At 39.2% G+C, this 11,173-nt stretch overlaps 1 protein-coding gene across 1 annotated transcript; it reads left to right on the top strand.

Moving 5' to 3' along the window:
* Positions 1-1,507: 1,507 nt before the first annotated feature.
* On the top strand, positions 1,508-7,234 carry LOC108256624 (sulfotransferase 2B1). Its single transcript, XM_017453685.3, has 6 exons — positions 1,508-1,689; positions 2,215-2,423; positions 4,878-5,004; positions 5,084-5,178; positions 5,274-5,454; positions 5,573-7,234. The coding sequence occupies exons 1-6, from the start codon at positions 1,536-1,538 to the stop codon at positions 5,701-5,703; spliced, it is 897 nt and encodes a 298-aa protein (XP_017309174.1). The 5' UTR covers positions 1,508-1,535; the 3' UTR covers positions 5,704-7,234.
* Positions 7,235-11,173: the final 3,939 nt, after the last annotated feature.

The following is an 11,173-nucleotide window of genomic DNA, read 5'->3' as shown; positions in this document are numbered from 1 at the left end:
GGAGTTTGCATGTTCTCCCTGTGCTGCGGGAGTTTCCTCCGTGTACTCCGGTTTCCTCCCCCAGTCCAAAGACATGCATGGTAGGCTGATTGGCGTGTCAAAAGTGTCCGTAGTGTATGAATGGGTGTGTGAGTGTGTGTGATTGTGTGCCCTGCGATGGACTGGCACCCTGTCCAGGGTGTACCCCGCCTTGTGCCTGATGCTCCCTGGGATAGTCTCCAGGTTCCCCGTGACCCTGAAAAGAAGTAAGCGGTAGAAGATGGATGGATGGATGGATGGACTGAGCCTTGTTTTTGAGTGTATTCCAGACAGGAAAACAATATTTTATTTTTTCCATCATTGGAACATAATTCCGTTATGGACACCGAGACTGGGGGACCCAAATGACGGAAGGTAAGCAGGATTTATTGACGTGCAGAAGAGGCTGGGGTGTGTGAAAAAGGACTGGGACAAAGTGCAGTGGGGGTCGGGCCTCAAAGCTGAGGTCGAGCTGGAGCAGGTTTGAGTGCTGTCGGCGGTGTGAAAGCTGCACACACAGCACCGGTGAACTGTGAGGGAGGCAGTCAGGGCTAGGTGTTGTGGAATTATTATCCACTGGTATTGTTAACAATGAACAAATTCAAGGTCTCAAAATTTTTGGTAAAGAATTTAAGATAGCCCAATTGGCAGATGACAATAGGTTAGCACGTTTGCCTCACACCTCCAGGGTTGGGGGTTCGATTCCCACAGTGACCCTGTGTGTGTGGAGTTTGCATGTTCTCCCCGTGCTGTGGGGGTTTCCTCTGGGTACTCCGGTTTCCTCCCCCAGTCCAAAGACATGCATGGTAGGCTGATTGGCATGTCCAAAAGTGTCCGTAGTGTATGAATGGGTGTTTGAGTGTGTAAGTTATTCTTGTGCCCTGTGATGGACTGGCACCCTGTCCAGGGTGTAACCCGCCTTGTGCCTCATGCTCCCTGGGATAGGCTCCAGGTTCCCTGTATCCAAATGTGAAATCCTTCGTTAACACAGCTTAAATGATAGTTATTCTTGATATTCCAGTGAAACCCTCTGTTGAATACCTGGAAAATCTTGTAACAAAGGATGTCCTAGAAAGACAAAGCTTAAACTTCTCCTCTAGATTAAAAAAGACCACAAACATGAACAGAAACACAAGGGAGATAAAAAACTGGAAAAACAGGGCTTCTGCCCGGATCATAACAAATTCAGGTCTGTCAGGATTACATGAATGCAAGTGTCTGTACAAGGGGATCTGCAAATTTTAGGTTTTTAGATAGATGGAAAGATAAGATATATTAAGTCAGCCATGTACTACTACTACTACTACTGTACTGTTATATTTATTTATTATATTTATTTTCTCATGAATCAAAATGTAAACACATAACCATTTCACAAAACATGTAAGCACTTTTTTCAACGTAAAACAAAATGTTGCCACGTGATTGTAAGAATGCAACCTGTGAAGGTGGGGCTAGTTTTATTTGTTACACTATAAAAGTCATCAAAACCAAAGTGAAATTCAACACCTTGAACAATGTTCAGTATCATGATGTCCCAAAGCGACGTGTACATGGATTATCATGGGGTTCTTCTTCCAAAACGCGGTTACGATGCGAAGAGTTTGAACTATTTTGAGTCCTTCCAGGTTCAGGATGATGATATTTTTGTAATTACATATCCCAAATCTGGTGAGTACACTATGACAAAAAATTTCTAAAATAATTCTTTCAGTAATATACTAATATAAAGTAGATATTGTTCCAAAATGAACTAATAAATAAATGAATAAATAAATAAATATAAAATGTCAACATGTATAACACATGAAACTTCAGGTTTCAGAAAAAAAAATTATTTTGGATGTCCAGAATAATGAATTATGTAGTATGTTATATTACAACCCCTATTCCAAAAAAGTTGGGACATTGTATAAAATGTGAATGCAAACAGACTGCAATGATTTGAAAATCTCATAAACCCATATGTTTACACATCTGGAGAGGCACCATCAATGCTGAAAGGTATATACAGGTTTTAGAGTAACATATGCTTCATACATGCACACATTAATGTAAAAATGTAAATGATTGAGGGTGTGACTAGTTAGATCACTGAATATGTGACACATTTCGCAAAGACAGCAAGTAGTTTAGTTTTCTTTCATTTATTGGAAATAAATAAATGATATAGTAATCGTAACTTTTATTTTTAAGGTACAACATGGATGCAGGAAATACTTCCTCTGGTGCTGAGTGGAGGAGATCTTACTCCCGTGCTTACCCTTCAAAGCTATGAGAGAGTTCCATGGCTCGAGGAAGGACGTGCTGCTCAAGTTGTAGCCAAGATGAGTGCTCCACGGCCGTTTATATCTCATATGCCTTACCACCTGATGCCAGCCACCTTCTTCTCTTCTAAGGCTAAGGTGAAAACAAAAGAAAAATAAAGTGGAGTAGTTTACAGGTGAATCTCAAAAAACTGGAATATCATGGAAAAGTTCATTTTTTCCCATAATTTAATTCAAAAAGTGGAACTTTCATATATTCTAGATTCATTACACATAAAGTGAAATATTTCAAACATTTTTTTCTTTTTTTTTTATTTAATCTTGATGATTATGGCTCATGGAAATCAAAAATCCAGTATCTCAAAATATTCTAATAAAGAATTAATAATAGAGAAATGTAGACCCGAGAAGAGCTCTAATCAGCTAATTAACTCAAAACATGTGCAAAGGTTTCCTGAGCCTTTAATATCTCAGTCTGGATCAGTACAAACAGCCACACAGTAAAACAGTAAAATCCCTAGTGTTGAATTAACACCCATTTGAGTCATTTGAGTCCAATGGACTTATATAAACACTGCAGGGTGTAAATTCAACACTCTGGGTGTTAAATCAACACTGGTGATTTTGCTGTGCACAATCATGGGGAAGATGAAAGTAAATTTAGCATTTCATTTGGAAATCAAGGTCCCAGAGTCTGGAGGAAGAGTGGAGAGGAACAGAATCCAAGTTGCTTGAAGTCCAGTGTGAAGTTTCCACAGTCAGTGATGATTTTAGGTGCCATGTCATCTGCTGGTGTTGGTCCACTGTGTTTTCTTAAATCAAGAGTCGAATCAGTGTCTACCAGGAGATTTTAGAGCACTTCATGCTTCCATCTGCTGACGAGTTTTATGGAGATGCTGATTTCCTTTTCCAGCAGGACTCTGCATGTGCCCACAGTGCCAAAACTTCTAGTAACTGGTTTGCTGAGCATGGTATTACTGCGCTTGATTGGCCAGCCGACTCGTCTGACCTGAACCCCATAGAGAATCTCTGAGAGACACCAGACCCAACAATACAGACGAGCTGAAGGCTGCTATCAAAGCGACCTGGGCTTCCAGAACACCTCAGCAGTGCCACAGGCTGGTTTCCTCCATGCAGCACCGCATTGATGCAGTAATTCATGCAAATGGATTAAAGCCCCGACCGAGTATTGAGTGCATAAATCAACATACTTTTCACAAGGTCGACAGTTCTGTATTATAAATTCTTTATTCTAATATTTTGAGATACTGGATTTTTGATTTCCATGAGTTGTAAGCTGTAATCGACACGGTTAAAACAAAAAAAAAAGTGTGAAATATTTCACTTCATGTGTATTGAATGTAAAATATATGAAAGTTCCACTTTTTGAATTAAATTACGGAACAAAATAAACTTTTCCATGATATTCAATTTTTTTGAGATGCACCTGTAGAGCTGGCATGAAAATATTTAGCAACCTTGGCTAATTTCCTAAACTACTTATGGAAAATAACTACTGCCCTATTGTATAAATGCACCATGTTTAGAATGCAAAATGAATTAACACTTGATTCATCACCATCCACATCAGTCTTTGTCTCATCACTTGTGGCAATCGTCACTTGTTTAACCACAACCCACAACCTGGAATTGATTAGGCTTATGTCAATCTGCAGACTGACTGGCATAATACCCAACATGAGTGTTACAGACAGGCTTATCAAAGACAAGGTTAAATAAATATGTTAAATAAAAACCTTTCTCTGTCTTCTTGGTAAAATATATTCATGTTCTATGAAAATAGATATGTCTAAGTATATTCTTGACAGGTAAAGTCAGTTTCAGACCAACTCGATTTTTGCAGACCACCACACATATATCTTAGTTATCTGTATTAACCAGAGTTTCAGATTCTTCTCGTACATTTTTTTCAATATACTAGGTCACCAAAAGTATGTGGACACTTCAACATCACACCCATATGAAGGCCTTCCCCAAACTGTTGGCACATAGTTGAAAGCACAGAATCAACTAGATTTCCCTTCACTGGAACTAAGAGGCCCATATAAGTTCCAGCATGACAATGCTTCTGTGCACAAGGTAAGGGCCATGAAGACGTGGTTTGCCAAGGATGGAGTGGAAGACCGCGAGTGTCCTGCACCTCAAACCCACAGAAAATTTTTGGGATGAATTGGAACCAATGCTTTTGTGGCTGAATATGAACAAAGTCCCACAAGCATGTTCCAAAATCCAGAAGAAGTCCTTCCCCAAAGGGTGAACAATGTGTTATTAATGCCCATGGTTTTGGTATGGGATTTTCAACAAGCACAAATGAGTGTGACGTTCAGGTGTCCACGTACTTTTGGTCATAAAGTGTACGTACTTTGGGAAGTTATGCTCTTAGTTTTCTACCTAATTTGTGTATTCCACATCATAAGGAACACTTTTCCCCTTATTTCCTTGGATGGGTCCAAGCAAAACATATAATAGATAATAGATAAAACTAAATTCAAATATCTTTCAGCTTTACAATTGCATATTTGTGATGCTTATATACAGTGTTACACTTTGCATTGTTGCTATTATCCTTAGGTCATTTATGTTACAAGAAACCCAAAGGATGTTGTGGTTTCCCATTTTTATTTCCACCAAATGGCCAGCTTTCTGCATGATCCAGGAACCTTTGAAGAATTTACTGACGGCTTCCTAGCAGGGAATGGTGAGAGACTTAGATTTGCTTTTCAGGAATGAGGAACAAGTAATCAAATTACAAACATGATGTGATCTTGTTTGCTTAGTGATGTTTGGAAAGTGGACCGACCATGTGAAGAGCTGGAAAAACCCAGATTTAGGAAACAGAATTCTCTACATCACGTATGAGGAGATGATTCAGGTAATGCATTTCCATCACAATACTTTGCATGCCTGTTAAGTGTCAGTACATATAATGTGCTCTTCATGCAATAATAGTAAAATATTATCTTGCAGGATCTTCGTGGCATCATCGGACGCATTTTATGCTTCCTTAATCGGCAGCTGAGTGAAGATGCTCTGAATCGTGTGATTGAACAGTGTCAGTTCAAAACCATGAAGCAAAACAAAATGTCCAATTACTCAATGGTGGCACCGGAAATAATGAACGGCAGCAAGTCACCATTCCTTAGAAAAGGTAGGCACGTCAAGACATTTCTGTGACAATTTTGCTTTGTGATTTTGACCAGACTAGCTAAATGTGAAATTCTGGATGTTTTGGAATGGTTACATTTTAGTTTTCTGCTCATTTTTAGGAATTGTTGGTGATTGGAAGAATCACTTCAGCCCTGAGTTGGAGGCCAAATTTAATGCATTCATTTCTGAAGAACTGAAGGGAACTAGCATTACATTTCCCTGGAATGAGGAACACAAATGCTATTCATAAATCCAACTTGCATAAATCCAACATAAATCCAACATAAATCCATAAATGCTAACATAAATCCAACTTATTACACAAAATAATTAAAATCAACCTAATATCAACCTAAGCGGAAATCTTTGTAGTACTAGTAATAATATAAACTGTAATAAAGTTTCTCCAGGAGGGTGAGGAGCGGCTGCCGTCATTTTTGGCTCCCTTCAGCAGCAGTCATGCTAGGAGCGTACAGTGGTTTGTGTACAGTGCAGGCTGGAGGCTGTAATAGCTGTAATAGAGACCCATCAGGGCAGTAATCACACTGCCCAGTGCTCGGGGGAGGAGCAGAGGAGAGGACAGTTAATGACAGGTTGCCAGATTGTGCTGGTTAAAAAAATACTCTGCATCGACCAAGATCTTGTTTCAAAGCAAGTAATCAGAAATAAATCCAATAATTTTTTTTGGCCTTAAGAAAAGAACCATGTAAAGATTCATTTCTCTAGCAAGGTATATTGCAAAGATTTGAAGAGGGAAATAAGGATCATGATCTGGATGATTTATATACATTAGAAATACATACAAAATACTTGCTGTTCCATGCAAATGCTGAGGGTAAAAAAACAACAGAATGTATCTGCCTTTACCAGTGTCAAAATATTTGGGGGGTAGTTTCAGGTATTTTGAGTGCTTTTTGAGATGTAGTTATAGTTGAAATGTATCAGCTCTGGTTAATGACATTACCTTGAACATATTTAAGCAAATGTGTATCTAAAAACGCTCAGAAAAGGATGCTAGACTGTATGCTGGATCACTGTATGTTTTTGACTCTCAACTGCCTAGTACAGGAATAATGTAAATGAATAGATAGTAGCCTATGTGTGATAGCCTCTCAATGTATTTTTGTTTGAGGCTATGGTGTTATTAATGTCATCCTGCTCCACCAAAAATGTATCCTCACAAGCCTCTGCTGGCTCTACCCATCTATTGCACAATATAGTATACATGATCTATCTATCTATCTATCTATCTATCTATCTATCTATCTATCTATCTATCTATCTATCTAAATTCTGTAAGCATGTGAGAAATATATGTATAAATATGAAATGCAGTACAGAACTCTTATGTTGTACAATATTTATATGAGATGAAGCGCAAAAACATCTATCACATGAAGGAACAGCTGATATGTTTGAGTCTTTGAGCTTCGTCCTTGGGTTACAAAGTTTTCCAGGAAAGAAACCATTTCCCAAGTAAGAGAGGTATTTTAAAAAAAAATAACTTTCATTACTGACGGTTTAATAACTGTGACTGAGTTCTTTTGCAGACATGTAGAGGGTGCTATTGAGCATGTGCAGAGTGAGTGTCACAACCGTTGCTTGTTGTTGATTAGAGCAATAGTTTGTATTTAAACTGACCCCTGTGAGATGTAATAATAAATGAACAAGCAGATAAAACATGCCCTGCCCCCTGTGGCTTTGTGCGTTACTCTGGTTTCCTCCAGACTTTCAAAAACATGCCTGTAGATGTTGTGGCAGCTCTAAATTCCCAGCAGGAAGGACTAAGAAAGAGTGCATGTGTGTCCAGGTTGTATGTTGATCATTTTCAGTTTATAATGTTAATGAGTCTTAATTGGTCACATATACATAGTGAAATTCTTTTCTTCCCACACCCCAGGAAGCTGGGGCCGGTGTACAGGGTCAGCCATGATACAGCACCCCTGGAGCAGAGAGGGTTAAGGGCTGTTTTGCTCAAGGGCCCAACAGTGACAGTGGGGCTTGAACCCCCAACCTTCCAATCAGTAACCCTGAGCCTTAACTGCTAAACCACCACTGCCTTGCTTATGTTAATGCCTACACATTAACTGATCAACTGATGGTCCCCAAGAAGATTTGTAGCAGGTGCAGTTTTAAAGACGTTATGTAGGGGGGGGAAATGACACAAATGTTTTGTCAAAGTGTCAGGCATCAAGGATGGCTGCAGCAGCAGGTTATATTCTTTATTTTAAAAAACTGACAGACAAATCCAAATGAGACAAAGTCAAGGCAAAAAAAGTCAAGGCAATGAGTCAGGCGAACAGCAAACAATACTAGGCAAGATAATCAAAACCAGAATGCAAAAAGGAGATTGAGAACCAGATACTCAGACACAATGAATAAGGCTTAAGGCTTGGTTTGAACGATACTTTGTCGCTAGAGAGAGAGAGAGAGAGAGAGAGAGAGAGTGTGTAGAGGAGTCTGTGATACAGCTGTGTGTAACCAAAGCGACCAAAGTGAAACTGTCTAGCCAGGGCTTGTAGGTGGACGAGGCCTTAAGGGGATGGAACAGAGATGGAATTTGCATAAGAATGAGAAATTTGTGGACTCTGTCCAGGGTAATATTTATAGTTTTTTTTAACTAGATATAATTTTGGATTAGACTGTTAATTGCTGCAGTCTTAGGAAAAATGAACTAATCTGGGTTTTAAGGTCCAAGCATGGACCACTGCTAACTCAGAAGAACATTAAGGTTCATCAGAGAGAGATAGCTTGTATATATTGTAACCTTATTTTTGACAGGTCTAGGTCAAAGGTCAAGATCAGTATCATCAATCACATTTATTTTGACAGGTCTAGGTCAAAAGGTCATCACCAGCATAACTGGACAGACGTAGTTGAAGATATCTATTATTGCATATTCTTTTCTATAGATTAATCATATTAATTTTGACAGGTCTAGGTCAAAAGGTCATCACCACACTCATTATTAGTCAGCTTATAATATAGCTCTTGATCCAGCACATCATAGTTTTTACACTAAATACAGCAGCAGAAAGCAAGAAGTGTGGATTAGTCAGGGGTGAAAGTTGTTATACCTGCTGCTGAGAGTCACAGTAAATGACAGTTAATTGTGCATACAAGATAGTAAATAAAGGCCATAAAAATGTATTCCATGTGCACAATTTAGGCTAGGCTACTTTTATCATGCTTTTAATTCACACATTTAATCTATGTATCTTTAACTTTGTTTGTCCAGATAATGACATTGGTGATGACCTTTTGACCTAGGCTTGTCAAAATCAATGATTAATCTATAGCTAAGAACGTGCAACAATAATTATCTTTAACTTCGTCTGTCCAGATGGGTGATGATCTCAACTTTCACCCCTGACTAATCCACACTTCTTGCTTTCTGCTGCTGTATTTAGTGCAAAAACTATGATGTGCTGGATCAAGAGCTATATTATAAACTGACTAATAATGAGTGTGGAAGCCATCTTATTAAATTAAGACAAGTTTGCAGTGATTAATGTTATAATTAATGTGTCACAAATATTATCACTACTACCTTTTCTTCCTACCCTCTTTCGTCGAGTAAAAATGTTGGTGTTTGGGCACATGTTGCTGCTGATACTAATGGTAGGCCAGGAAGTTGCACAAGTATCCTGTTGTTTAATATGTGATTGCTGAATCTGCATAAAAGGAAGTAGCCATTCAGCTCATTCCCTAATGCAGGAAAAGCTCCTTTTCTATACGAGTTATAGTCATGTGTTAGTATTTTTGACAGTCAGCATTTTTACCATTCAGGTGTTTAAAGATTTAAAAACAGACTCATTTTTTTAAACTTGACTATGTTCTGTGTAGTATGTGAATCTATTGATCTAGGCCTTATGACCTCCTTTTTTTGTGTAAAGTTTAAACATAGTCCTCATGTGGAAAAGTACTGTTTAAAGAGTTTGTCACTCTTTCATTAATACATTTATTAGATTGTCAGAAATAAAAATTGATCTTAGACGTGCACGAACTCTGAGTCTAAGGCTGATAAATATCTTTGGGTCAATGTAAGAAAACGAATGTGTACGTGCCTGCCAGTGTATAAAATCCTGGTAAAGCGTATGTATTTTCCTTAGAGGGCATTTTACCCGAGGGCCTCTGCTCTACGTGACTGTGGTAGAGTTCAGCTCCAGCAGCTGCAGCCTCCTTCGTCCACTGATAACACTAATGAACTTCCCGCTATTACTTCTAATTGCACACGACCCAGACCGAGACTCTTAGGGTGGGGCACGTGTGTGGTGGTGTAAGAAAGCGTGGGCATCTGTACTGGACTCCTGCCTTTGATTACAGCAAGAATGGCAGCAGTGGATCATGTTGAGTTAGGAGGAGTAACCGGCAAGAGTCGGCCCAAGTGTACCATGGAGACTTGTTATGACATCCTGCTTTTTATAGCTCCCACATGCACTCTTGTTGTCACTGCGTATGGGCTTAATTCAGAGAGTCTGCACTGATGAGGAAAAGATGAACATCGTCTCAATGTTCTCTGCTCACATGCCAGTGGACGGTGGGGACATGATAACCTTTCACATCACAGTACACATCTAAGCAGCGAATCAAAGTGTCTCCAGCCCTTGTGCGATGAGGAAGACATAGATCCTATCCCAGTGGAATGGCACTGTGTGTGTCCATGGGTGTGGGTCTCTGTGAATCTCTCTGTGCACTCCCTTTGGGTCAAGGGGTCAGCTTTTAAATGCCACCATGTCGGAACATAATGGTGGGAGACTGAGTAAAAAGGCAAAGTTTTTATAGGAACATGTGGATATATGTTGTTCTCATGGAAACATTGCACAAACACAGCAATTGCAGCTTCAAAATAGAACACATCAGGCTCTATTTTTGTGTCTGTGCAAATAAACTGGTTTGACACTGGCCCATTTTCCCTTTATCTCTGACTGGTACAAAGTACTGGGACTTCTATAAATAATAATAATAAAAAAAAAGATAATGTTACATTATGATTATTTAAATTAAATGATAACATATTAGAGCGACTTACAGCTGGAGCGACTACCAGAGCTGCACCTTCTGACCAATCAAATTCAAGAATTCAACTCCACTGTAGTATCATATTATATCACTTTTATAGGAACATCTGGATACTTGGTTGTTCATGCAATTATCCAGCCAGCCATTCATGTGGCAACAGTACAACACATAAAATCAGGCACAGGTTCACCGAAACTGGACTGCCAATCTTCATCTGTCCAGTTTCAGTGAACCTATGCCCACCATATCATTGGATTCTTGTCCTTGGCTGACAGGAGTGGCAATGGATTCGGTTTTCTGCTGTTCTAGCCCATCTGCCCCAAAGTTTGACATTTTGAGATGCTCAGCATGGTTGAAAATAGCAGTTATTTGAGTTACTATATAACCTTTCTGTCAGCTCGAACCAGTCTGGCCATACTCCTCTGACCTCTCTCATCAACAAGGAGTTTCCACAAGCAGAACTTCCACTCACTGAAAGTTTTTTGCTTTTCGCATCAATCTGTTTGAAACTGATACTGTGGGAAAATCCCAGGAGATTCAAAGTCACCGAGGTCACATTTTTTCCACCATCGTGATGTTTGATATGAACATTAACTGAAGTTCTGGACCTTTATCTGATCTGTATTAATTTATGTACTGCGCTGTGGTCATATTTTGCCCGAATGTCCAGGTGTTTCAATTAAAATAGCCCCCCAATG

This window comes from Ictalurus punctatus, chromosome 23, assembly GCF_001660625.3.
Source record: "Ictalurus punctatus breed USDA103 chromosome 23, Coco_2.0, whole genome shotgun sequence".
Lineage (NCBI taxonomy): Eukaryota > Metazoa > Chordata > Actinopteri > Siluriformes > Ictaluridae > Ictalurus > Ictalurus punctatus.
The sequence above is the reverse complement of the archived record's forward strand: the minus strand, read 5'-3'. Positions and strand labels throughout refer to the sequence as shown.

Excerpts from the sequence above, each read along its gene's own strand:
- LOC108256624 (XM_017453685.3), top strand. The coding sequence starts at position 1,536 with ATGTTCAGTATCATGATGTCCCAAAGCGACGTGTACATGGATTATCAT. Across the intron at positions 1,690-2,214 it reads AATTACATATCCCAAATCTG|GTACAACATGGATGCAGGAA; the intron begins GTGAGTACACTA and ends TTTATTTTTAAG. Across the intron at positions 5,005-5,083 it reads CGGCTTCCTAGCAGGGAATG|TGATGTTTGGAAAGTGGACC; the intron begins GTGAGAGACTTA and ends TTGTTTGCTTAG.